The sequence below is a fragment of the Corvus hawaiiensis genome, chromosome 30 (genome assembly GCF_020740725.1).
Source record: "Corvus hawaiiensis isolate bCorHaw1 chromosome 30, bCorHaw1.pri.cur, whole genome shotgun sequence".
Taxonomy (NCBI): Eukaryota; Metazoa; Chordata; class Aves; order Passeriformes; family Corvidae; genus Corvus; species Corvus hawaiiensis.
Genome location: NC_063242.1, coordinates 4,284,624 through 4,310,769, shown reverse-complemented (window position 1 = coordinate 4,310,769; position 26,146 = coordinate 4,284,624). Strand labels below are relative to the sequence as shown.

The window sequence follows — 26,146 nt, the reverse complement described above, 5'->3', positions numbered from 1 at the left end:
TATTACTGAAGAACCAGAAAAATCATACAGTATTTCACTGAAGATAGCCACAGTTTTATACTGAACTGAAGAAGAACATAAAGTCACTTTGTTCCAGAAAGGCTTCTTATCACTAGCAAAAAACACCGAACAAAACCGTCAGTGTCTCCTATAAGCAAAACACTTTCTTTCCTTTTAGCATGTGATTACAGTAGAGTGGAGATGAACAATTTACTGCTGACAGAAATGTGTTCCTTTCTCTGTCTCCTTCTCTTGCTCTATCCTGCCCTTCCACTCAGTGGAGTGCTTCCAATCTGACAACATTAATTTGATTTGAAATGTCACTAATATAGTAAAACATTGACCTTCCCCAACCAGTGTTCCCCTAGTTACTATTGCTAAAGCTGTTTCACTTCAAGCGGGATGTACACCAGACTAAATGAAAGAACTGGCAGGCAGAATACTTGAAATCAAACTAATTATATTTAAATGATACATTAACAATTAGCCGGAAGTCCTCAAACAATGTATAGAGATAACCAAGTTATGCTCTTCTGTTAAAATGAATCCCATATATTAAATACAATCATACAGCTTTTGGCAGTATTGTACAAGTTTCACACACATAGTAATGACTAACATTGCTTTAGATAAGTGCTTTGAAGGCAACTCCATTGAAGAATGAAGAGAGCAATACAGTCCTGCACCCCCTGTCAGTGTAGCAGTCGTGTTTACAAACGTATCTGATGTCAGGGCACTGGCTCCCGAGAGTTGCAAATAAACAGCATTCCATAGTCCAAAGGGTGTCTGTCTCATAATCCCTGAGGCTGTGACTGGTCAATAATGATGATGATAAGAAAAAAAGAATTGGGTTATGGATTGGCTCTGTACATCTGTGACTTTATAGAATAGATTTTAATTGCAGTGAAGCTCGGAAAAAGCACAGAGAGTGGAAAACAAAACAATTCCCTTGTCTGGTCAGTTATGCTCATAAACACTATGATCTTCTGTAAAGAGTAACAGTTTTCTAAAAGCTCTCAAGGAAACCGTAATCATAATATTCTAATTTTTCTCTCTATTTATCCAGAACCCATACATTCATCTTATTCCACTTTTACTGCTTCATATCATTGCCTTTCTCACAATCTCATCTTTCCAAAACATGAATAAGATACCTTCTTCCCTTTTCTTCCTGCTGTTCCATATTTAATGTATCTTCTTTTTAATTCTTACTCCATAAGTGCACAAAACACACTGCTTACTTACAATGAACCTTCCTGTTCCAGAAGTCTGGAAATAACCTGTAGTCATTTCAGGAGCTTCTCTTTTCCACTGAGAAAAAACACAATTTACTCAAAGCCCTATAATTCCTGCCACATTTTTTCACACTGTGGGTAAAACAGGAATATGCTCTTCCTGCTTTTTCTGTGAGGGCCCTTAAATGATAATATTTGTACAGCTAAACTACATTTTACATAATTCTTCCTTTTGCTAATATGAAGTAATAGCTTTGTTACTGTTTTCTGATTAGATGAGTTGGTATAAGATAATGGAAAAAAATTTATACTGTTGTACATAAAACAATGAGAGTGATTAGGCTGTAAAGTGACTGCTAGATCAATCTTGGAAATGCAGCAGATTCCTATCTCCCTTTGACATTTGGGTTAACGATGGCTATCGGCACACACAGAGACACAGGGGGAGCCCCTTCATTCAGTTTGCATGGCTTGACTTTTGTCAGGAAGAAAACACTACAGACATCAGTGTGGATGGCAGAACAACACCAACACGGTTTGTGATATAACACAAATTCACACATTTTTCTAAAGCTGAGTGAGTACATACTGTGTTCCCTCTTGCTCAGTGAGGACAGTATGGTGTGTTTGCTCATTGACTCCTTATGCTGATTGCTTTAAGTCTAGCAAAGGGACGTCATCATCACCTCCTCCTCCTTCTTTTCTTTCCTGCTTAAAGACGACTTCTGGGATAGTCACCCCTATTTCAGTTGACTGGGAAGCAGCTTTTGTTGCACTGTTCTTGTCTTTCTTTACCTTAGTGATCACTTCTGTGTAAGAGATTTCTTCGGTGAAGGGCTCTGCTGATGGGAGCTCAGAGGTGATGTGTACGCTGGCTTCCGGGATCCCCTCCTGACCTTCGGCTCCTGTTCGTTCTTTATTTTTTTTATGGATCTTGAATGTCTCCTTTGTCGGAGCAGCTTGTGAAATGGTTTTCTTGATTCTTACCCCAGATTGTTTCAGTCTCTCTCCTGACTGCCTGATTCTCTCTCTCCTCTCAGGGGTCACTATCCTAGTTTGAAGCCTGTTTACCTTCTTGCCAAAATTTTGTCTTGTCTTTTGGATATTTTCCCTTGAAAATGCCTTTTTGATGTCATCAATGCGCCTCATGCCTGATTTCTTGAACTTGGTTGCTTTGCTTTCTTCGATATAATATTCTTCATCAGAAGACAGATCATCAGGTGGGAAGAAATCATCCTCTATAGTTTCACCTGCTGTCATCTCTTTGATAACAGAGAGAGATGAAGGACACTCGGTTTCCTCCTGTGAATGAAAGCAGAGAGTCATGTTCCAGCGTGTTTCAAAAAGATGGTGATTCAATTTTTTTTTTTTTCTGGTTGGCTTGCAATTAATTAGTGGAAATATAATACTGTAACAAAGTAAGGTAGGCTTGTACCATCGTACTCGATCTGTGCATAACACAAATGGCAAAAGAAACCTTTGCCAAGTTCTGTAAAGATATTATATGCAGGATTAAAGATTTCTTTTCACTGTGCCTCTACCTGAAATTAATTAATGCAATAGTCCTATGGGTACTGGCCTCTAATGGTTTTCAGAGCAGACTTGTCTAGGTCTTTTTTTTTTGGGAGCTTATCTGCTCCTCTGGATTGGACCTAGATCCATTATTTCTCGCTGATAAAAGCACACACCCTGTGGACAAAAGAGGCTCTTGGGCTGGTGTCAGCTCTACACTGTCCAAGCAAATGCCTCAATGATATGAGTAGCTTCAGTCTACTACTATTACCAAGACAGTTGTGCATTTTTGACTATTTGGAACTTAGCAAACACTTTCCATTGCTGCCCAGAAGGGGATGAACCCCAACATATCAACTTAGATGTGCTGTCTGCACAAGGGGACAAAGTCAGTAAAGCAGGGAGATGGTTTTTGGTAAACCCAGTAACATTCAATTCACTCAGCACCTGTACCATCGCTGAGGTAAACTTGATTTGTTCCATTTGGAAATGTATGATATTCCTGAGCAAGCACCTTTGTCTCCTGTGGTGAGTTTGGTGGCCTGTTTGGGAATGCAGAATTATATATTTAGATCACACATCTAATGTGTGTCAGCTGCATGCTTGGAAGTGGTGACTATCCTAGACACCTTAGCCCTAGGAATTCATGCAGCCTCTCCAAAGAAAAATTGCTAGAGGCTCAAAGCTCAAAGACATGGAAGACTTCCAAAAACTGTCCACAGTAAACAAAAAATTTGCCTAGAATCAGCTAGTGGTTAAGGACATCCAAAAAAAAAAAAAAAAGGGACAAAAGCTTACGGTGATGAAGGATTTATCTGAACAGGGAGAATCTCCTAAAAAAGTTGTTTCCCTGATCTGCATGGACAGTACGAATTTGTGGCTCAGTGTTAGTGAGTTACTTCTACCTAGAAGTGCAGTGTATGCAGAGTAGAAAAATTGTAACTTGTAGGAGGTGTATGAGGTGGACAATGCCACCTCCTTCTTCCCCCCCAGGTTTTTCCATGCACGTGCGTGTGCTATTCTCCCAGGAGGAGCAGCCCTTTGGGGTGCAAACAGGTACAGCAGCTGTATTACACTCTCTAAACTGTTTCCCATTAGTACTAACCACTTCAGGTGATTTCTGAGGCCTGACAGTGTCAGGACTCTACCTCAGTATTACCATCCTCATGTAGAAAATATTGAGGCTATGAACCCATGAAATTTTGCTGTGAACTTGTTTCCAGCCAAAAAGATGTCTGTCATTTTTCACAGTGACTCATTAGTAGTGAGTCATGTTATTTTACTGAGTGCTAGAAATACATAAAATAACATACACTGAGCTATTTGACAGATAAAGCCCACTTAAGGGTCTCTCATCGTGCCTTGGCTTCTATAAAAACCCTCTAGTAAAATAGTGGTTAATGCTTAGAAAAAATAGGGACAAATTGTGTTACATTGATTACAGCAGAATGTTATTCAGCTCATCTATCAAAACCAGCAGGAACAAAACTACAATGTTTTGCTAATAACCATCTTCATTAACATGTGCAAATTAACATTAATTATATAAAGACTTCTACATATAAACATAATCTCTTTTTTTTTTTTCCTGAAAATTAACTAAAACACAGCTGGATAATAATTCCTCAAAGTTTTTAAATTACACCCCACTCCTTCAACTGAAATGGTAACAAAAATATTTCCAGAACGAATATTCTAACATTTCAGTACTTACAGAAATGAATACAATATGGGGAGATGAATATGCCTTTCATATGAAGATTACTTTTTAAAAGGAGGGAAGGCAGAGAGACTGTTTTCTCTGCAATATTTAAGTTGTCTTCCTTAGGAAGAAGAATTGGTCTGTGCTTTTTGTCAACTGCTAGATTTTTATTTATTTAACTTTATGTATTTGCCTTTAGTCTGTTAGCTGAAGAAGAGAGCACTTTAGCTTTCATACACACATTAGAATTAAAAGTTATGGACAAGAACATGTGAAATGAAGATCTTGTAGATGAGACACAGGAACTAGAGCTGCAGATCCTGAGAAATATTTTCATTCTCCTACAGACTCGCAGCATAAACTTTGCCAGATCTTTTATTTTCTTCTTTTCCTTGGTGTCTGCACACATCTTGCAGAATCAAATGTAGCAAGGCAAAACATTAGTGTGAGTTTCTATCTCCTCTCACGATTTCTGGATGTTACCGAAGTGGAAAGTATTAGTGCACCTGTCTAGCATGTTAGGAAGGTTTCAGAATAAAAATACGGTGATTTAGTCTCTGTAGGTGAGCTTTTTCATCTGCTTCCTTTCTCTCTCCTGCTCCTAACTCATTTCTTCTTATCACTAGATATCTGTGGGGCAGAGAGAAGAGAGGAGCTCATCCTTCCTAAGGCAGGAAGAAGATGCTTTAGTACCAGGTGGGAAACAGATGGAGTCAAAGCATATAGCTACCAGCTCCTTTATAGGCTCACTAAAACCAAAGACCAAACACCTACTGATTTCAGCAGCACAGAACAAAGCCCTAAACTGGGTGAGAGCTTTCTCCTTTTTCTAGAAAGCAGATGGGACTGGGAATAGCAGGACTGGGCAGTCCAATGTTCAGGAAGGATGAGAAGGGAGTTGAGCCATCGATGCTGCTGCTTGCAAGCTTTTTGTTAAAATTCTGCTTAAGCATTTTGCTACGAAGAACTTGTACCTACCACCACCACCACCTCATGGGAGGTAAGGGAGGATCTAAAATGAGGACAGGAGATTACTTCACAGTGAAAGATTATACCAAGCAATCAATTATTTTCAACATGATTTCTTGAGGAAAGAGGCATGCAGTCATATGGGCTGTCTATTGATTAATACATAGGACATGTACTCTGCTTGTCTTGTCTACTGGCAAAGACCAAAGACATGCACAGGCCAGAATCCAAACGCAAATCTATGGAAGCTGAGCATTCCTTTTCCCTTTCATCACTCCTCCTAGAAGGAGCACCTGCAGAGGGTGCTCACACTGGTCCTGGTGTGTTTGTTGGCCATAATTGCTCATTGGCCATAGTCTCCTGAAAAGGTATCCACCTCTCAACACAATGGAAACAGACCTTTCAAACAGAAAAATATTTTTCCTTCTCTTCCAAGAAAAAAGTTGGTAAATCTGTCATGTAAGTGGTTGATTTGGAAGTTGTCTTGGTTTGTACAAGAAATGTAACACACATGCTTATATTATGCATCTCCCACCTTCTCACACTTACATGGCCCCTCCACTAATGCAGAAACATTTGGACATTTTTCACCAATTTGGGAATGGATCTAGGTTCTGACACAAAGAAATAAGTGCTCTTCTGTGAAGCTGGCTCTGTTTTGAGTCATTCTACCTGTTCCCCCAAGCTGACATCTGTTCTGAGCAAACATGCCATGGCTCAGGTACCTTGCATGTAGATCTGAATCTTGTAAGGGGACAAGGGTGCTAAGAAGAGGGCTTGTGTGTTGTGAATGGGTGTAGGAGGAGAGAGGGGAGAAAGGAATCAGATTAGATGTTGTGTTGAAACTGGAAGTGTTTTGGAGAAATGCATGGGTGTCAAAGGAAATGAAGCCTGAAAGGAAAAAGACTTCAGGTTTTGTGGTAGCAAAGGAGAGACTGAAAGCACTGGTTGAATGATAAGGAAAAATCCTGGAGACTTTCGCAGTTGTAGTTGCAGGGTAGTTAGATCCACTGCTTAAGAAAAACCTTTAACAGACAAAACTTAAAGGTATGACACCGTAACAGTGCAAGTGCACAGTTCAGGAGTGGCTGGTGAAGCCCATGGCACAGTGAGTTTGCTAAGAAAGCATCTAAAACCTGAAATTTTTTTTCCTATTTTTTGAGTATTTAACCTCTCAAATATGCCTAGCCAAAGAATTTTGAGTTCTTAAGGGCCTGTCTGAATACAAAGTAAACATGTAAGTGACCCTCAGCTTTGAGGAAGAAGGCCTGCATGGCATTGATTGGAACAGATGGCTCCAGGGGCAGAGAATATTGAAACCCAATGAAGTCTGACTCCATCACTGGCATTTTCACCCTCTGCTCTCATTTCAGTTTAATTCACAATTAGAAAATTTTCAAGGGGACATAGCCTGTGTCCTTCAAACCCTCCTTCTGCTCTTCAACCTTTCCCTTGGCTTCCAAAATTCTAGCTGCTCAGCACCCATGGGAGGGAACAGTGACCAGTTTGCAGGCACTGCTGGCATCTTGTGACCACAAGGAAAGGATCAAAGCAGTAGAATGTTTTTCCCCATAGGATATAGTAAAGCATTTATGAGAGAAGGCTAATGCACCTGCTCCTTAACCATGCAAAGGGAAAGGTGCTGACTTCTCCACCTCACTGAAACCTTAAAACCAGTAGGTAAATAATCTTAAATGTGGCAGTGCCTCTCATCAACAGTATGAGATTCTCAAGGTGGCAATGCTCAGATAATTGAAATCCGCAGGGGAAAAGAGGCTGTTTCAGAAAGTGCCTGCTTGATAACCCTGCCTGCACAGTCAGGCTCTCCTCCTCTCTGGGAGGAGAAAGGGGGAAATGGCAGAGCAAATTGTTTAGCAATGTCTCAGGTATTTTGCAGCCATGGTGTCCTGGTAAAGATCAGGTTGGCTCTAAAAGCAGCCTTCACTTACTGCTGCACTAAGGAGCCAAAGGGGGCTGCTGGAAGAACATCATGCCTTCAGCAAGGACTGTGAGGCTGGGAAAAGGAAAAAGGGTTGTTGAAAAGATTCCCTCACAAACTAATTAGCTAAATTTCCACTCTTTGGGAGTACAGATGGGATCAATAATTAATAGCAGCAATACTTTTATTTTCCTTAAGAAAATGTGTGTTTTTCGTTTAGAGCTCACTTGATTTGCTAAGTGATACGGCGACATAATGTCACTGTAAAACAATACTTAGGCTTTAAGTACATCAACACTTTTAATAATAGTTTCAGTAATAATTTTATTATACCATTTGAAAATAAAAAATAATTGAATATGAGGGCAGTTTAATGAATGCAGCCAATTCAAGAGCTTTACATCCCTTGTCCTTCCCTGGTTTTTGGCACGTGTATTCTAGGTTTGTATTTCAAAACTCAAACTGGCTTCCAAAGTTGGCAAAGAGAAGAAAAGGTAATACACTCTATTACATGTAAATATTTGCTAGAAACGCTATAAACTGGTTTTGTGCTCTCTTTCCAAATAGCTTGAAAATGTAACTGTAAACAGCTTTAATAATGGCAACAGTTATCAGCTCTCAGCTATTACCTAATTTCAATCAACACTTTAGCAGAACAAAGCTTTTTTAAATAAAAGAAACCAGAAAACCAGAATGACCAATTAATTAATTTTTTATATATCTAAAATAACATATATATCTATGAAATTGTATATTGTATATATATAAAATCAAGACTCAAAATGGTCCTAAAGAAACTGCTCCCAGCATAAGTAGGGAGGAGAGACTGATGAAACTCCATAACTTGGAGTCATTGTGTTGCACATGGAAAAGGTCACAGCAAATTATCTTTCAGCCTTGGGATGTGTGACAGGGAAAGTGCAGGTGACAATTAACATAAGCACAGATGGGTCTGGCTGGTGATCACCGGACAATTCTGAAGCAGAGCACAAAGCAGCAAAATGGTCAAAGGCTACTCAGCGCCTGCTCTGGCACAACTGCTGTGTCTATGACAACTGGTGATGCAAATGATGGGCAGCTTATGAGCAGGAAACTGCATTGCCACAATGTTTTAAAGAAATCATAGAAATTTGCATGTTGAATGAATGATTTGTTATTCAGACTGGTAGCCAAGGTAAACCAGCAAAACATCTCCTTGAAATTGTGCTCTAAATCAATATGAAACCACTGATGAATAACCAATTACAAATCATTCAGTACTTTTACTCATATTCTAACAGTTAAAAGTGAAGCTTTATAAATCTCAAGTGATCCCTTCATTTCTTCTGCAAATATGTCATTTCAGACTCTCTGCCAGCAGGCCAAAAAGCTGCTCAGATGAGAGTGAAATAGGATTATTTTAAAAGGCCACCTAAGAAATTTTATCAAGTAAAGTAGACAGAGAATAAACACTTCAGCATATAAGACTTTACAGCCAAGTGCTGTTGCTTGCATTTAGAACTATTTTTACACAACAGAAAACCAGCCTGGTCAGAACAGTCAACTCCCCTCATTTCTCTTTCCTGAGAAAAGACATCACATCCCTTTTATTTAAACTCTGACAGAAATTCATTAATCCAACCACCAGCATACAATGACTACAAAGGAACTCGGCTCATTCTCCCATTATCGTTGTCTGTAGCTTGCAGCAGTCAATGAGCAACCACTTCCCAGTTACACCACATCAGTGGATAAGCCCTTGGCTCCAGGCTACCACATGCTGCATAAAAAGGATGACTGCAGCTTCGGGGGAAAACAAAAGCTTCACACTTTCTCTGCTTTGCTATTGTTTTATGGAACTAGACCAGGGAATAGCTCTGCAGGTCACTTCTCAGGCTTGCAATCAAACTGGTGAAATCTCTCATTTCCAATTTTTCTGGAAGCCCATTGTAAGTGAAGGAGAAAAAGCATCACAAGGCAAAAAAAAAATACATTTGGTAATGTTTTGATTCATTCATTCATCACATGGTGACTACTCCTACAAGTCAGCTAGACCAGGGAAGAGTTCTCAAGTACAAGTGAAAGCCAGTTATCAGGAGCTGCTGAACTTGTCTGCCCTAGCAAATGTGTCTCCATATGAACTCATTTCTGGTCAATCTTTTAACTACATGGGGAGAACAGATACTTACAATGTAGAAACTGTATCCAGAAGCAGATGTCTACAACAGGTTGGGGGAATCAGGTTCCACACACTTCTCTCTGCTTCCTTGAAAGGAGTATACAAGCCGAATGTAAAAACATTTGTGTTACTGATGTCTAATGCCTGGCAAGATGAGTCCTGTCCCAGATCCTAAACTTCCTGTTTGTGACTTCACATATTCCTTATCTCTGTTCCTGTGCTGTTTTGATCAACTTTACTCCTGTGCTAAAGGAATAATTGCAAGGTTTTGCTATCTTCGGTAGTGCTGAGAATATGAATCCCAACCACATGTCCCCAGTCAAGTCCATTCCCAAATCAGTGCCTCAGGAATGAAGGGTACTGCCGAACAGCTGGACTTGATGATCTCAAGGGATCTTTTGCAGTCTAAGTGATTCCATGATTCCATTCTAAGACACATACGTGCCCACAGCAGCCAGCCACAGTTCCTGGTGACAGTTCCAAGCAGCCTCTATGACCACGGAGAAGGGACACAACACAGGAGGCTCATGTTGTAACTGCGCTCCTCCGCTGACATGCAGGGCAACCACAAGGGAAGCCCTGGACAGCTGCATCCAGTGCAAATGTAAACTAAGATCAGCTGTTTCCACCACTCAGTACTAATAGGTCGAGAAAAATCAATGGCAGCTCTGAGGACAGCCTGTCCCCTGTGAGGATCATCCCCAAGGAACAGGTCTGGGGGCACCAGACCAAATGGTGTTGAGTCAAGTTTATAATCTGGTATGAACACAGTCCTGTGAAATATGCAAGCTATTTTATTTTAGGAACACAGAAATAGCCCAACATCTGGGTTTATTATTATTATTTTTAAATTTTCCTTTCTCCTCATTCCTTGCAAACATATCACTAAAAACGCAGGTTTTTTTATCTGGTTGACAGCCTCTTCATGAGTGGCTGCTGCACAGCACGGGGCCAGCTCTGCACTTTGAACTGGAGCACTGGGCTCAACACTGCAAACAAAGGGCTCTTGCGACACTCTCTGACACAATCCTTGGGTTTATTTTATTCTCTGTATTCTCAGCAAAGGCAATTACCTGTCCCAGCTGTAAAAATATTTATAAGGTTTCTGCCACAAGACTCCAACAAAGGCCCAGTGTCGCTGGTCTCTTGAGGCCAGTATTCTGCTGTCAGAGGTAGTCAGACAATTTGCACCATTTTTTTCCCATTAAGTTTTCACGCTCCACTTCAATAGGAATTTAAGTTTCTTCTCTTCCCATGAGTTCTAGAAGGCAGTTTTGTCCAGACCCTTTTGTCTCCAGGACTGGAGACATCCATTTATAGTTTCAGATCAGAGCTAAAACTACAGGAATTAGCACCATGTACACTCAAATTAGCATTATTCCAGCTGTAAAAGTAATTTGGTTTCTTGTCTATATTTCTTTCTATGAACTGACAGCTTCTAATTTTGAGCACATTTTACTATTATCACACCTTTTCTGTAGCAAGATTTTTAATGAAAATATTACACAGTTGACAAAGACGGCCTTAGGAACACACTTTCAGAAACCCATTGCAAGCTTCGTTTCACATTTCAACACAATGCACTGACACCTGTTGTTTTTCCAGATTATCTGTTATGAGGTAAGATACCAGGCACATAAATATGAGAAAGGATAAGACCTCCCATGTTTCTGCAAAGCAGAAAAATGATCAAATATGAGCCACCTAGCACAATCTGCTCTGGGTGAGCTATTTAACTCCATGCTACTAAAGATTTTGTTCTGCAGGGCAATTTTTGAGCTTGCCATTCTTATACCCAAATGGTACCAAATTAATGGCAATCTCCTGAGCTCCTGACGCCCTGATTTCTACTGCCACTTCACATGAAAGTGCTTTGACCTCAGGTTTCCAGACTATTGTTCCCATCTTGATCTCACCATTCTTAGTGTCCTAGTCATTATAACCACAGTGGGCAGGAGAAGATACGTATATTTTAACTTATTTATGCATATTATCAGTGGCATACGCAAGGCTGCTTGTGTGAGCCTCTGCCCGTGTGTGCAGTGGAGCAACCACAGGGAAAAAAATCAGTTGTAACCTGATAGTGTAGGCCAGTCAAGCCATAACCTTACTTGGTTTATGACATGTCCACTAGTTTTAAATGTCAGACAGCAGTGAGTGAAACAAATCCACGTGTCCCTTCATAGAAAGTTGTTATTCATTTATAGTGCTTATGTAGTAATAATAGAAAAAAGGCCAGTAACATGGACTTTCTGGTACCTGTACAGTCCCATTTAAAGAGGGACCTGCAGAACATGCAGAAAAGCAAATGAAACAAGTTCTTTCAGGGTGAAAACAAAAAACCCCTTTAATTTCAGAATAATTTAGTCAGAATGATTTAAACTGTTAAATGTTCTTTGACTTCAGAGAAATGATAGCTCTTACAGCTGGTTATTCAGACTAATCTGAACAGAAATGAGCAGTGACCTGTACAATCTACAACATCCTTTTTATTCCCTGCTATAGTCTCAGGGCACATAGCATTCCAGGGTCAAAGACCTCACTAGAAAGTCTGAAGTAACCTGGCATTTTTAATCATGCAGTCAGCCTAGGGAGGAGAGCTGCCTGCTACCAAATCTTTTCCTCCACCACAAGGCCTTCTAAAAACGAATGCTCTCAATTCCGTAATCATTCTGCTTAAGAATGATCACTTTGTCTCTTTTTAATGTGAGGATATCATCAACCCTTTTCATCATTGCTGAGGTGTCTTGGGACCATCTCCTTCAGCCAATGATCCTTTTCAACCTGCCTACTCCCTCCATCAGTGATAAGATCAAAGCTATCCACTTGAAAGAAAACCTTTAGTATTTAATTGGTGTTTTGTTTCTCCTCATATGCTGATGTTCCGGCAAAAGTTAAAACTAAAACTCACATGTACTCACCCATGTACGGATTCCATGGCAGCAACCCACGGGTCATTGGCCCCATCACAATGTCCCAAACACCTCATCAGAAGAAAACCTCACTACAGAAGAGCCATCAATCACAACCACAGAGTAAACAAATTGGTTATATCCATTTGTAACGTATAGCGCAGGGAGCACCTTGGTTCCCAGACTCCTTCTCATCCTAGCCAAGCTCCAGTCATTCAGGTCTTGGCACTGCAGCAGTGTGCCTGTGGTGTAAATCAGCGGTGTGAAAATCACTGCACTTGTGTGAAAGAGACTCTCATAAGTGTACCTGTGCCTTGAAGTTACAGTGCACTCTTGCCTACCGAGTGTGTTCCAGGTTTTGTGCAGCACTGCAGTTATCCCTCTCCAGAAAGTGTTAAATGGCGGATCCTAGAGGGATCCACATACCTGCCTCTCCTCTGGGCAAGTGGGAAAAGGTTGTTCAACCTACATTACAAAAGGGATGGAAGTTAAGGAGGGAGTCATTCATATTCTCACTGACAGTTCTAAACCACTGTAGGAAGAGGAAGCCAGAAAGACAACAAAAAATGCTGTTTCCCTTCCTGAAAAGTACCACCTAAGAATTAAACATACAGAATAGGGTGCAGGTCATTCTTGTCCAGCAAAACCAGCAGAGAGATCATAAACACCTACTGAAGGTGTTTCTTAGAGAAAGTATACATTGTGAGAGCCACCTTTTGTATGAAATGCCTAAAATTCCAAAGGCTGTTCTTTACACCTGTGTGTAAATCCATTTTGACCATATGTTACTGTATTTTTAAATAAACAACAGCTCAAGTCTTGCCAGTAGAAAAAATTGCATCATATAATGAATACTGTTTTAAGAACAAATATTTTCAAAGCATTGATTCTGCTGCAGTCATTATGGTAAAGGCCCATCAATGAAATGACATTATGCCATTAACCACAGGAGTCACAGAGATTTATTACCTTTAGCTGGAAAATTATTTGCAACCAAAAAGTGAAAGTGCCTGTATTCTATTCCAGGATGATGATGCAGCTTGCAATAATGGTAATAATAGGACAGATTGAGCCTGTACTTTTTACCGAACAACTATAGTAAGTAATCCAGTCAGAAAATCTGGGAGGCACAATTTGGCTCTATATGGTACTAACAGAACACTAAAGAGGTAATATTCCCTACCTTCAGCTTTTTCTCCTTTTTTCAGCTATTTTTTCCCCAGTAGTAGAAAATGAACTATTTAAGAAAGCTAGGTTATGGAGAAGAATTTGTCAGCGGTACACGGTGGTGAATAAGCTCAGTGAAACACACGGCTCCATTCATTGCAAATGAAGTTATTTATGTACAAACAGATGCAAGAGTAGGGTGTAAAGCTGAGTGATGGGAAGTGCATTGTGTTACTCATGAGGGGTGTTATTTTCAAGAACGCCTAATGAGGAATACAACCCATTTGAAAGAAGCTTTGGCGACTTGCTGGTAAAAAAGGAGCAACTATGCTTCTGGCAAAAGATCAAACACTCTTACTTTCTGCTGACCTGGGAAGCTGGGAAGTTCCAGCAAAGGCAGGATCAGACCATTAGACAAATGTGTTTCACAGCACTCATTGACAAGACCCCAGAACTGTCTGCACTGTTTGTATGGATGCAAGCGAGACCATGCTGTTTCATGAAACTTCTTTTCAAACACAAATTTTTTTAAGTACAATGAACATCTTAGAATAAGGTCAGTGAAAGAAACTATAAGATTTCCTTGCCCACTGTGATTGAAAGAACAGTGCTATGTTAAACCATTTCCAAGGTAGAGCATGCAAGGTAGTATTGCTGTCATGAAGGGTTTGTGGGTCTGAGCTTTAGTTTGTACATATACTGCTATACACTGAGACAATGAAAAAAGTCCCAATTTGTCAGCAGTATGAAAGCCTGGGCAATGATGCCAGTTAAACAAGCCATGCTTTGAAATTAGTGTTAGAAGAAAGTCTGTGTTTCAGGGAGCCTGAAAACACTTTCGATATTTGCACTTCTACCTAATACGGTGAAAAAAATAACAGAGATGAATGTCAGGCATGGTTTGTATGACAAGATTCACAGGGCCTGCCTCATATTACCTTTCAGACAGGCAGCAAATAGTCCTTGCTGATCTGCAGTTAATCTTACACGACTGGCTCAGAAACCTACCCACGCTAATAATAGACCCTTGTGTGCTGCTGCCAGTAGGTTCATGCTGAAAGGCACTGGGGAGCACAGATCAACGTCAAAGAAAGCACAAAATAACTCCTATGTCGGACAAACCGCACCTTTTGCTTCATTAACCAGCACCTACCAGAAATCACCATGGAGGTGGCAAAGAGACAGTACCACAAGAAATTAGGTTCATGGTTACCTGATAGATCACGACCCGGAATTTGTTTTTTCTCAGCATCTCCTCTTGTTTTGCTTTCACCTTCTGCACGCTGGTGTTCTGCCTCTCCACGCGCGCCCGCACCTCCTTCATGGTGGAGCTGACTTTGCGGGTTTTCTCCAGTAACTTGTTCACCATGAAGCCTGTATTGCCATGAGCCTGGGCAAGCTTTAAAATGTCAATCTGTATGGTCTTGATGGCATTTTCCATCTCCCTATGCTTCTCCTCTATCCTTTTCTGGCTTGCCTGCACGCTGTCAACAATGTTGGCGACTTTGTCCAGGACTGTCACAATCGTGTAAGCTGCATCTTGCTCTTCTTCCTCCTCAGTGGCGCTGGAGAGACGATTTTGGTGTGGTTTTTCAGCCTCCGAGGTGAGTTCACGGCGATCCATTTTGCCTGCCTTCAGCCAGGTTGGAGGGAGGCGAAGTTTCGGTGATCCTGCCAGAATGATTCTGGCGCTGTTGCAGGGAGCCAGGGCGACAGCTGGCTCCGGCGATGCTCAAAGTAGGGCGTGAAACGCCGCTCCTGGAGCTTGGTCAAATACTTCTGACTACAAAATATCCACACATGATTGTTCAGATACTTTCAGCAACATGAAACCCCTAAAATTAGGAAGCAATATCTGGAAAGGAACATACGTTTAAAGGGTCATGCTTCTGTAGTGATGAAGTTATTAGTGTTAATCCAGGAAAGTTAAGTAACTTGCTAATTAAGCAGGAAAGCAAACTTGCATATTTTTAAAGATCTACTTTTGTTTTCATGTTACTGGAGTGCTTTCCTCTGAGGGAATTCAAAAAGCAGTCAGGAAAATGAACCGTTGTTTTTTTTCCACCAAAACAACTTCAGGTCTTCAACTTGCTGCAATTACCCCGTGGGGTAACAAATAAACACACTAAACCAGAGACAATATAGTGAAAATGTTGTATTGTGACATGCTTTTCCAGTTCAAAATGTTGAAAGCATTTTTTTTTTTATTGAACAAATTATTAAATCCTACATGCAAAATTCTGAAAGCCTACACTACATGTTAAAACAGCTGAACACATCCTATTCACACTTTATCTTGGGATCTTTCAAACGACAACTAACAGTCTATTAATATAACTATGACCAGCAGACTAATTTGGATGGACTTCTTTAGCTCTTGAAAATACTCTATACAAGAGCACTAGTAATTCATTCACTTTTATTTTTTTTTAAATTTTAATCACAAACACTATACAATCTGTATTGTAGGTGTTAAAACATGTATTTCCTTTAAAAAAGTTTAAGAAGTATTAAAACAGTTTTAACAGTGATAAAGTAGGCTTTATTCCAATTATTTGTGTTCAATTATTCAACACCAATTTTTTTACAATACCTAAATCTACTAAGACCTACTTTTTTGGACCTGTGCCATCTGTTCTACCAGGTAACTTCCCAAATTATGAAATTTATAATTTTCCTCTTTAAAAATAAATTGTTGGAATTATTTATGTAGATGGCAGTGCTTAGACCCAGCCCACATATTTTATAAATATGTTACAACTACACACAGCACACAGCTTCACAGTTCATGCGATAGGCAGTGTCTAGAAAATCAGTTACTAACTTCCAAAAACATTTAAATATCTACGGTATTTAAACACAGTGTTTTCTATTTCCTCATAAGAAAAGTAAGCTGTAAACATTTTTACCTTTAGTTCATGCCTTGTTTGTTAGGTAATGTGGACTTATTTTGTTGGTTTGTTGGGGCTTTTTTAAGTCTACAACATTGTTGAAATAAATCTGTGTTTCCAAAAATATTACATTCCATGGATAAAGCACAAGTCTATTATATAACCATGTGATACAGATACAGAAAATGAACTACTGTATTCAAAAACATAAAAGTAAAGATACTAAAACAGTCCATAGCTGTTAGAGCTGATGCTTTCAGAATACAGACCAACATTGTTACACTAAAAATGTTCAAAAATAAGGCCTCTGAAATAAATATTTCCATTCTTTAAAAAAAGATATAATAAAAATGTACATCACATGGTCAATGTAGGTATAAAAAGCACTAAGTTAAACCATTCTGGATGATGTATCTGAAGTAAAATGGCCTAGGTTTTGCTTCTGCCGACGTCCTCTATTGTTTTTGGGGCATTTTCTGTTAAAAAAAAAGAGAGACAAATAGAAAAGGAGGGCTGATTTTATATATGCCACAAATAATTAAGCCTAGCAATAACACATTGACTTAATTTTCTGTACTTAACAACAGCAAGAAGTCTATGATCTGTGCTGACCAATGGGACAGTCCTGCTATTTAGTACTGGACTGTCACCTGGGAATGGCTGTAGGGCCCCAGATCATTTAAAAGGGAGCCCTGCTTGACCTTGAGACTGAAACCAGCAAGGTTTCATCCTTCAGCCTTGATCCAGCAAACACATTCCATGAGGAATGATTGCATTAGCTTTACTTTATACATATTTCATATTTAAAACCCAGTGGATGGCGAGACTGGATCAATCAGACTTTTGAAGTGCTGGACCTCCAGGTGCCTTGCTGCTCACAGCAGCCCATGAGACAGAGCCTACCCAGGTCTCTCTGTGGGGTGACTCTGGTGATCCTTTTCTTGGGGCCAGACACACAACTAAAAGGATTCACAAAAGCCAGCAATCCTGAACAGAATGGCACTTAGCCAGGCAATGCATGATGGAGCAGTCCTGCTGGGATGCAACAAGACGTGAGAGACTGAGAGTTGGTGAATGGTCATAGAGAAGCTGAAAGAGGAGCTGAAACATAGTCTTCCACACCACTGCTTTGGCCAGCAGGATGCAGTGTGAAAAAGGGGATGGCATCAGTTGCATGAGCTAAGTAACTCTTGCACATGTACAGGTGGTGCTTTACACGAGCTAGTGTCGGTTAGGTTGAACTTTACAAGGGATACAAGGAAAAAGGCCTGTACTGTTCATTCACGGAGTGTCCCTCTACATCACTGAGTTTGGGAAGCTGTGCACTAATGCAGTAGCAGAAAGTTTTATGGCCCAGTGTAAGTGGAGCTGAAAAAGTGAAGGACAACTTGAGGAAGAAATGTCAAACTGTGTCACTGATGCCCAAGTGTAAGACTTAAATGCTTCATGCTCCTATAAGGTAACTAAGTCATCCTTAATCTATCTCAGAGACCTCAGTGCTTGTTTGGTTCAAGTCCTAGAACTGAATGCCTTGTCATCAAAAAGAACCCATGGCTCTCATCTCAGTTTTTACACAGGGTGAGAGATGACAGAACCCAGAAACCTAAACTCTGTGCTTGTGCATCTTTAAGTTTCATAAAATAGGTTCTTATAGTGAGTGTCTAATAACGGGACTAAATTGCACACTAATTTTCAGAAAGTGTATATGGTGTGAAAGGTACTTTTTTCTCTGTGTAACACCGTTTACAGTGGTACATCAGGGAACCTATGACATCAACCTCTCTGGTTTCAGTGGGTGGTAGCTGGGGAGCATAGCTTCCATAAGTTATCAGCAATGTTTCAGTAAGTCCAGTGAAGGTCTAACACAGTAGATGACCTCTTGGATTTGTTTCAAGGCTGATCTGTTCAGCTGTGTATTTGGTCTGGAGATTGAGTGGTTACTGGTGGTTTCTGAATTTAAACAAATCTGTCTTTTGTGACCAAAGAAACAAAGGGGCAGATAAGATGTTACATAATCATCCTGCTTCGGTCATTAGGTAGTTTTCATGTGGGTATTAAGCAAATAAAATACTGGGCGTCATATAATTAAATACAGAAAAAGTATATCCATACAATGTATAATTTTTCACTTTTTGTCTTTACCTACCTTGTTATGCACATGACAATTGCAACTATAATGGCAATCTGTACAGCTCCAATTATTGCTGCAATAAGGACATGCGTAAGCTTTTGTCTACTTGGGACAACATAAAGAATACTAAAGTCTGTCTTTTCACAGTGCTGTCCAGTATATCCTGATTCACACCTGAAAAAGAAAAGGAATATTTCATGGACTCTGTAATTTGACAGCAACCCAGTCATTTTGCAGTTGAAATGAGAAATCCAAGGTGACTCCAGCTGAGAAAGAGCTGGTGAGAAGGTGCAGCTGTGGTAACACTTGGGGTAGGGAATGGTTTGGATCTGTGTGGCAAGAAAAGAGACAGAACAAGTAGATATGCTCTGCTTTTTCTGGATAAGGTTACTAGTGGCCCTCTGAAAACACACCAGTGTGGGGAAGGCCCTGATTTGTCAAAATAAATACGTGGGTCATTATTATATTGGTACAATATTTAGGAAGAGTGTCAACTGGGTGAAACAAGTAGACACTTTGAAGACAAGAAGAAAAGGCTAAATGAAACACAAGAACCATGCTCATGAAACACAGAGCGAGCACAACTCATTCAGCTCCATCGTCAATACGGGACAGAAGTGAAAAAGAGGAAGGAGAAGCTTGAAATGTGGGTTGAAAATCCACCTTGAAAAAGGAAGATCCCTTTACAAGCTGCAACCTAGAGAAGTGGAATCTTGCAAAATCTGCTGGACAACACCAGCACCAAACCCCCTCTTGCCTTGTGGCTGAGCCAGAATTTGATGGAGGTCAGCTTAGAAAACCCAGTGGCCCACAGCTGTTCAAGTGAGAGTTCAAGAAAGAATCCAAAATAATTTGCATGGGGTGGGGGAGAAATAGCTGGAAGCAGAAGAGAAGCAGATCTCTAAATGGTAACTTGCCTGAGCAAAGCAGCAGTTAGCTCAATGAGAAACTCAGCAGAGGCTGTTCCTGAGCAGTGACGTGTTCAGGCGATGAGAGATGTGCCAGTGCAAACATGCTCTGAAACAATTCATGTCTCAAGGCAAAAGAGGCTGAGGCACAAGAGAAGGCAAGTGCCACCCAAGACACTGAGATGAAGTCTGCAGAATCAAAGGCCACCACTTACAACCCTGAGCAAGTTCCTTGTCCTTTAGAATCGACTGACGCAAATGCATCACTCTGGACAACTGAATCGTATAATTGGCCTCCAGCTCTACAGCAGAAAGCTGGAGAAGAAGTACTCACACACAGGCTGAGCAACAATCCTTTTGTAAACTGGATCTGACAAGCCTGAATGCAACTCAAAATCAGACTCATCCATTTAAAAGCTTTGTGCTAGGGTAGGAATCAATTCTGTTTGGAGCAGCAAAATAATTACACCAAAGACCTTTCTACAACTGCTAATGCAACTCCTAATCCCTCTCTGCATGCAGGGATAATAGTTGGGGGTTTACATGTTCATAATCTTGTGATTCTACTTTCTCCAGCCATGAGCTGCCGTGTAAGGAGTTTTGGTTCAGGCATGAACGAAATTCTGGTAAGACTTGTTAAAAAAGCCCTCCATGTGCTGTAAGTGTGCCCAGTGGTAGCCAGGAAAGGAATAAAGAGAACTTTGTATAAGCATACAAGAAGAATGAGGAGAGTGAACATGCTGGTAATCATGCAAGACACAAAAAGGAAGAGGCCTTACTAGTCAAGAGGACTTAAATCTTACTGTTACTTTGCCTTCTGTTTCATTAAAGAAAGTAGAAGTTGAAGTATTATCAATGTGAGAGCTGCTTTAATGCAGAGAAGGCAAAACAAGGCAGAGGAGGCACAAGGAATTCAAAGATGTTTCCTCAGAAACACTGAAATGACAAGAAATTATTTCTGAGAAGTACTGAATGCAGATTCAGGAGAAGAAGTGCTTGTATTAGGAATTACATCATGCAGGATGAAGTAGTAGGCACTAGTTTACTGCCTTAAACGAGTAGAACAGATTTTAAAGCATTCTGCTGCATTAATGCATAACAAGATAATATAGCATTAGTATGATAGCAAGATCAATAGAGGTCAGCAAGGATTTATCAAAATAAGCTGATTAGTCAATTAATTGATTTAGCATAAAGAAGTGTAGATTTCTTTTTAAAGGGCTGGACTGTGTGTCCTTGACGCAGCCTGCCATAAGGACAGGGCAAAGCTGCACTGCACAAGGGGGGCAGCAGGAGACAGACCTGATCCCATCTGTGCAAAGGCTGCTAAACTCAATTCTGTGCAACTGACTGCTACAAAACCTTCCTCCCACCTGCCTGCTGGCAGTCCTGGAGGGCTGCTGTACAATAAGCAAGGAGATTCACTGCCCCTAGTGAAGGTAAAACTCAGAATTTGCTCTGCACAAGTATTTGCTGCAGTTTTATAGGTCATCCAACGCCTCACATACGTTGCTGCCAGGAAATGAGGACCAAATTAAACAATGTGTATGCTAGATGTGTATGAGAACCGAAAGCATTTGAAAATAACAATTGGCCCTTAGCATTCATCATTATATTTTCCTTTCTGGAGAAAGAGAGAATTTTTTTTCTCTGATAGAGGCACATGATTACTACGGCAGATTGATGTCTGTTATAAACTATTTGTTTCCTTAATAACTCTGCTTCAGTAAGAAACATGCATAAAGCATGAGACCATCAGTATTTTAATAGCCAAGAAAAATCCAAAGGAGATCTGATACTCAGGGTTAAGAACTGACAGTCACAAATTCTTGGCTGGAACCACGTGAGGTTTGTTGTGCTAGGCTCAGTGCTGAGCTACTATTCAGACTGTATAAATACATAGTTAAAGGTAGTAACAGTAAATCTAACCATAAAATAGAATTTAAAGGGATGGTACATTAATTAAGTTCATCAAAACATTGCCTGTCAGTCATTATTAGTGTCATAATAAATATTTTAAAAGATTGAATTTACTCTGAATCATAAATTATAAATTTCTATAAGATTAGCACCTCCCAGAAAAAAAATCTGAGAAAATAAAAATTAGTTAAGTCAGACTTGAAAAACATTTGTGAAAAACATTTCCTTGTTACTTTAAATATTTTGAGGACAAATACACTATAAATTGTGTTAAATACAGTTCTAGATCAAAAAGAATACTGTAATCAGATAGTGTTGCCTAATGCCCATCAAGATGATGGGCAAACATCAACATTTTATAAGTTGACAACCGTACTGGCTCTGCCTTTTGGGCTGCCTGCTCTCTGACCTGTCTGGAAACCCTTAAATCTTGGCAGTGCAAAAAACACCTAAATATCATCAATCAATAAGAATCAGGTGAGAAAATATGAAAGTATCCAATGGATTTACAGCTGAAGTTTCAAAAGCTAAGGAAAGCAAAGAGTTATAGCAGCTTCAGCCACATTAATCTGAAAGTACAAACTTGCAAGATAAAAGCTCAGGATAAACCTCCTAGTAAGTAGGGCACTGCATCTTACTGCAAAGTGGCCTTTTTCTATAAACAACTTTTATATATTTAAATAATAGTAATAATAATCATTTAAATAAAAATAATTTTTGGAGGAAAACAAAGATACAGAATTTGATTGGTGAAATCTAAAGGAAAAAAATATCTGGGAGCTAAGGAATATTCATATATCCTGGGAAACACTGAGGGGCTTAATACTCAGTGTACTGAATTGCTAGTTTACACTGTAGACAAACGGTGTGGGCTAAAGAATATTTTGCAATTTATATTCTCTAGATGATGCCTATTACTGTGAAAAAGGGCAATAAGTGTTAAAAATAAGATATTGATTCTCTAGAGAGAGTTTACGACAGGAAGAATAAAATGTACAGATAGTGTAATAACAGGCTGAGAGGTCAACGGGGAAAGAACAGGGATACAGGCAAGGCAAAGGCCTTTTTTCTGTTTCTGTTTGTTTTTTTAGCTCTGGATATGATTTAGCAGCTGAAAATAAGAGGACAACACTGAGGATACACTCCTCAGAGGGATTCAGGTTCTGAACTCCCTGACTGACCAAGCCCCTCCTCTGAACACTCTCCCTCTGGACTGGAGCAGCTGGGTGCTGCCCACAGCACAGGGATACAACTCCTGTGCCACTGCTTAGGTATCACATAGTGCTACACCCTGTCATTATGTCTAGAGAGCATTTTGATTAAACTTTACAGTGATTTCAATCACGTTTTGGAGACATGAAGGACTTACCGGCAGGAAGCCTTCTGAGTGGAATAAATGAATTCACATTTTCCATGTATACAGTAACCATTGAAGCTTTCTGAACAAGGTATGTGGTTTCCGATGTAAATGTCTTCTCTTTGATCACTGGCGTCTTGAAAAGAAATAGACATAAACAATTATACATGGCTCTATGATGTTAATTAAAAACTCTCAACCAAGAATAGTATATCCTTAAAAAATTGCAGTAAATAAAGGAATAGAGAATGATAAAGCAGAGGCTTAATGGTGAAGTTTCAGAGGCACCTACAGAGATTTGCTAGAATGTACTGCACTGGAAAATGATCCTCAGAGACATCTAGATATGCTTTTTATATCAGGTTTCTCAAAAAGGAGAAAAGTGTTCATGACAGAAACAAACCAAAGCAGGAAGATCAGCAGAAGCTTTGTCAGTGGCACTGGGGCAAGGAGCTAATACATAGATAATACATAGATACAGAGAGCTCTCTCCCATGTGTAAACAGATGGAAAAAACCCTCCAAAAAGGATTCGAAAAACGCTGAACCACATTTTATGATTACTGGGTAGAAAACTGCTTGATACAGCCCAGATCTGATTGGTACCACTGGTGGTTAAAGCTGAAATCAAACACACTTCAATAGCAGTCTTCCTCAGAGAAATATTTTATGGAGAGAGAACTCAAAAAATATCGAAATGTGTTTAAAATACCCATTCCTTTGGGAAGTGTGCTGGTTTTGGCCGGGATGGAGTTAACCTCCTTCACAGCAGCTGATGGAGTGCTGTGAAGATTTCTGGCTGAAATAGTACTGGTAACACACCATTGTTTTGGCTGTTGCTGACAGGAGCTTGCACAGCATCAAGACTTCCTCTGCTCCTCACTCTGCTTCTCCCCTCAGCAAGAAAGAAGACTGGGAGTGGGCAAGAGCCTGGGAGGGGACACAGCCAGGACAGCTGACCCAAACTGACCAATATGGGATATCTCATACCTTATGAAATCATGCTCAGCAATAAAAACAACAGTTTTGGTATTTCCAAGGTGGCAGTTGCTCAGCAACTGGCTGGTCATCAGTCTGCTGCAAGTAACAGATTTTGCAACACTTGGTTTTCTTCTCTTTTTTACCCCCCTTTGCTTCTTAAAGTGCCTTAAGCTTGACCAATGAGTTTTTCTCACATGTGCTTTCTTGATTCTCTCCTCCATCTCCCTGGGGGAAGCTGGGATGGAGCAAGCGACTGGTGGGCACTTAGTTGCTGTCTGTGTCAGCCCAGGAAGGCAGTCCCTCCTGACCCAACATCTTTCATGCTTCTGTCATGTTACCAAAATTATCCAAAGCTGTGCTCATTTTCAACCATTTTTCCCCCAAAATTTTTTTGGTAAAATAGCCCTCAACACAGAAGTTGGTATTTCACAATGAACTTCTCTGAAGAGCAGGGATCTTAAGATGTGAGCGTAATTCTGGAATTGTGTTCATTTCCATGGCAATAGATTATAGCTTCACAAATAAGAGACTAGAAAGCAAAAGGGAGTGTGAAGAAGAAATCTCTTATACAATTGCAGATATTTGGAATAACACCAGCAAGAAAGTGAATGTATTTATACCAGACAAAAAAAGAGATATGCTGCTGTTTTAGGTTTTTCCTGAAAATGTCTGGAATGTGTTTTAATTAGGTTCTGGGGAAAAAAAGCCCAACCATCTATTAGAGCTTTTAGATATAAGGAAATCTCTTGATTCAGACTATGTTTTGAAAACAAAGAAATATTGATACAAGAGAAGAACGTTGATTAATACTGATAATGTGTCCACCACTGAACTGATGGAATAGACTATGTCACAACATGTCTAAGAGGAGAAAGGTGGGGATGTCTCATCCCAAAACTATTGTCTCCCTCCTTCTCCAAGAATTTAATTACTGTCATATCAGGTCCCAGTCAAAGGCTTGTAATGACCTACAGGCAATTATATTAGTATGTTTAGAGAGCTGCACTGTATCTGGTTTTAATACATGTACTGACACAGAATGTGAGGCCCAGTGGAAAACTGAAAGGGGCATCCCCTGAAAAGTGGCCAGACAGCCACACACAGGTCAGAGGCAAAATTTATATTAAGCAACAAGATGTTAAATGCAGGAGATGATTCCTAGTGTAAAACAGACATTTACCCCCTATTGACAGGAATGCATTTTTAATCAAAGACCTGCTAGACTGCTTCAGATCTCCAAAGTGAAATATCTAACTGGTGTAGGAGCCTTGAAAGAGTGACTGGATATAGGAGTTCAAATACTTCACCAGGAGGAAGAGTCATGCATAAAAACTGAAACCCTGATGCTCATGGTAAAAGAAAACCACCAAGCCAGCTGAATCTGGTAAGAGAGACTTTTCTGATGTAACTTTAGGTAGCCATCTGCACTGCAGGAGGAGACCCTCATGGTTCTAGAGACTAAAAGATATCCATTCAGAGAACAGGGTTTAACAAGAGTAACTCACAGGAACTGAAAGCAAAAGCAAACAGGAGGGAGTGTGGACTGTTCTCTTAACCTGGAAGAAAAAAAGCAATTCACAGAAGTTCACTTCAGGCTTTCACTATCAAAAGACTCCTGAGCACTGCATTAAAAATTTTCAAAACAACTTTTTTTCATGAAGCATACTCCCTTAATGCACATCATTTGCTGAATGTGAGACCGCACGAGCCATACTCATCAATAATAATAATTATATACAATGGTTTTTTCCACTAACTAGACTTCAAGGGTAGTTTACATGCAATGAATAAAAGGCTGTTACCTCTTTGGAATGGGAACTGAAAGTGGTGTTTCATTACCTTACATAATAAGATGTATATTGCATTTGGTGCCTTTTATACCTTCATAATGTAAGTGAAAATTGACATTAAATCACTCCAACTGGTACATCATATGCAGTGAAAATAAGAGAATTTGTGAAAAGAGAAAAATATATGAAGATTTTCGGCACTGAATGACTTTTCAAGAGGAACACAAGGAATGTTGAAAGCCATGGTGGGATGGCTTTACTCAGAGAAGCCATAGGAGTGCAAAACAAGTATAATGACAGAAAAACTTAAGACCAGAGCTAACAGAGAAGGTACAAACCCCTTGCAACAAAACCTGCATCAAGACCAGCACTGAGGAGAAAGAACAGTGAGTTAGGTTCATTTGTGATTCCTTCCTGTGCGGAATAGAAGCACCCATTTGCAGACTGGATTCTCTTTTCAGGGAAGTTTTCTTCCTCCCTGGGACCTGAATTAGAGATGTCCCTACAAGACTGAAGAGGTTATTGCAACCTTCAGACTACTACCCACTCCTGCTCTTTCACGTGGCTACTAATGA

General features: G+C 39.9%; 2 protein-coding genes across 4 annotated transcripts in view; both read right to left on the bottom strand.

Annotated features, from left to right (window-relative positions):
* Nucleotides 1-440: 440 nt before the first annotated feature.
* On the bottom strand, nt 441-15,637 carry CAVIN4 (caveolae associated protein 4). Its single transcript, XM_048289428.1, has 2 exons — nt 14,808-15,637; nt 441-2,537 (listed from the first exon to the last, which is right to left on the bottom strand). The coding sequence occupies exons 1-2, from the start codon at nt 15,216-15,218 to the stop codon at nt 1,878-1,880; spliced, it is 1,071 nt and encodes a 356-aa protein (XP_048145385.1). The 5' UTR covers nt 15,219-15,637; the 3' UTR covers nt 441-1,877.
* A 97-nt stretch (nt 15,638-15,734) lies between these two features.
* The window catches only part of TMEFF1 (transmembrane protein with EGF like and two follistatin like domains 1), a 112,086-nt gene continuing 101,674 nt past the window's right edge, over nt 15,735-26,146 (bottom strand). For 2 of the 3 annotated variants that reach the window (XM_048289426.1, XM_048289425.1), the window contains exons 8-10: nt 22,814-22,937; nt 18,632-18,790; nt 15,735-16,961 (exon numbers count right to left, since the gene is read on the bottom strand). In XM_048289426.1, coding sequence (XP_048145383.1) covers nt 16,877-16,961; nt 18,632-18,790; nt 22,814-22,937 — 368 coding nt within the window. In that variant the 3' untranslated portion in view covers nt 15,735-16,876. The remainder of the gene's footprint in view (nt 16,962-18,631; nt 18,791-22,813; nt 22,938-26,146) is intronic. The other variant, XM_048289427.1, reaches the window with a different exon arrangement.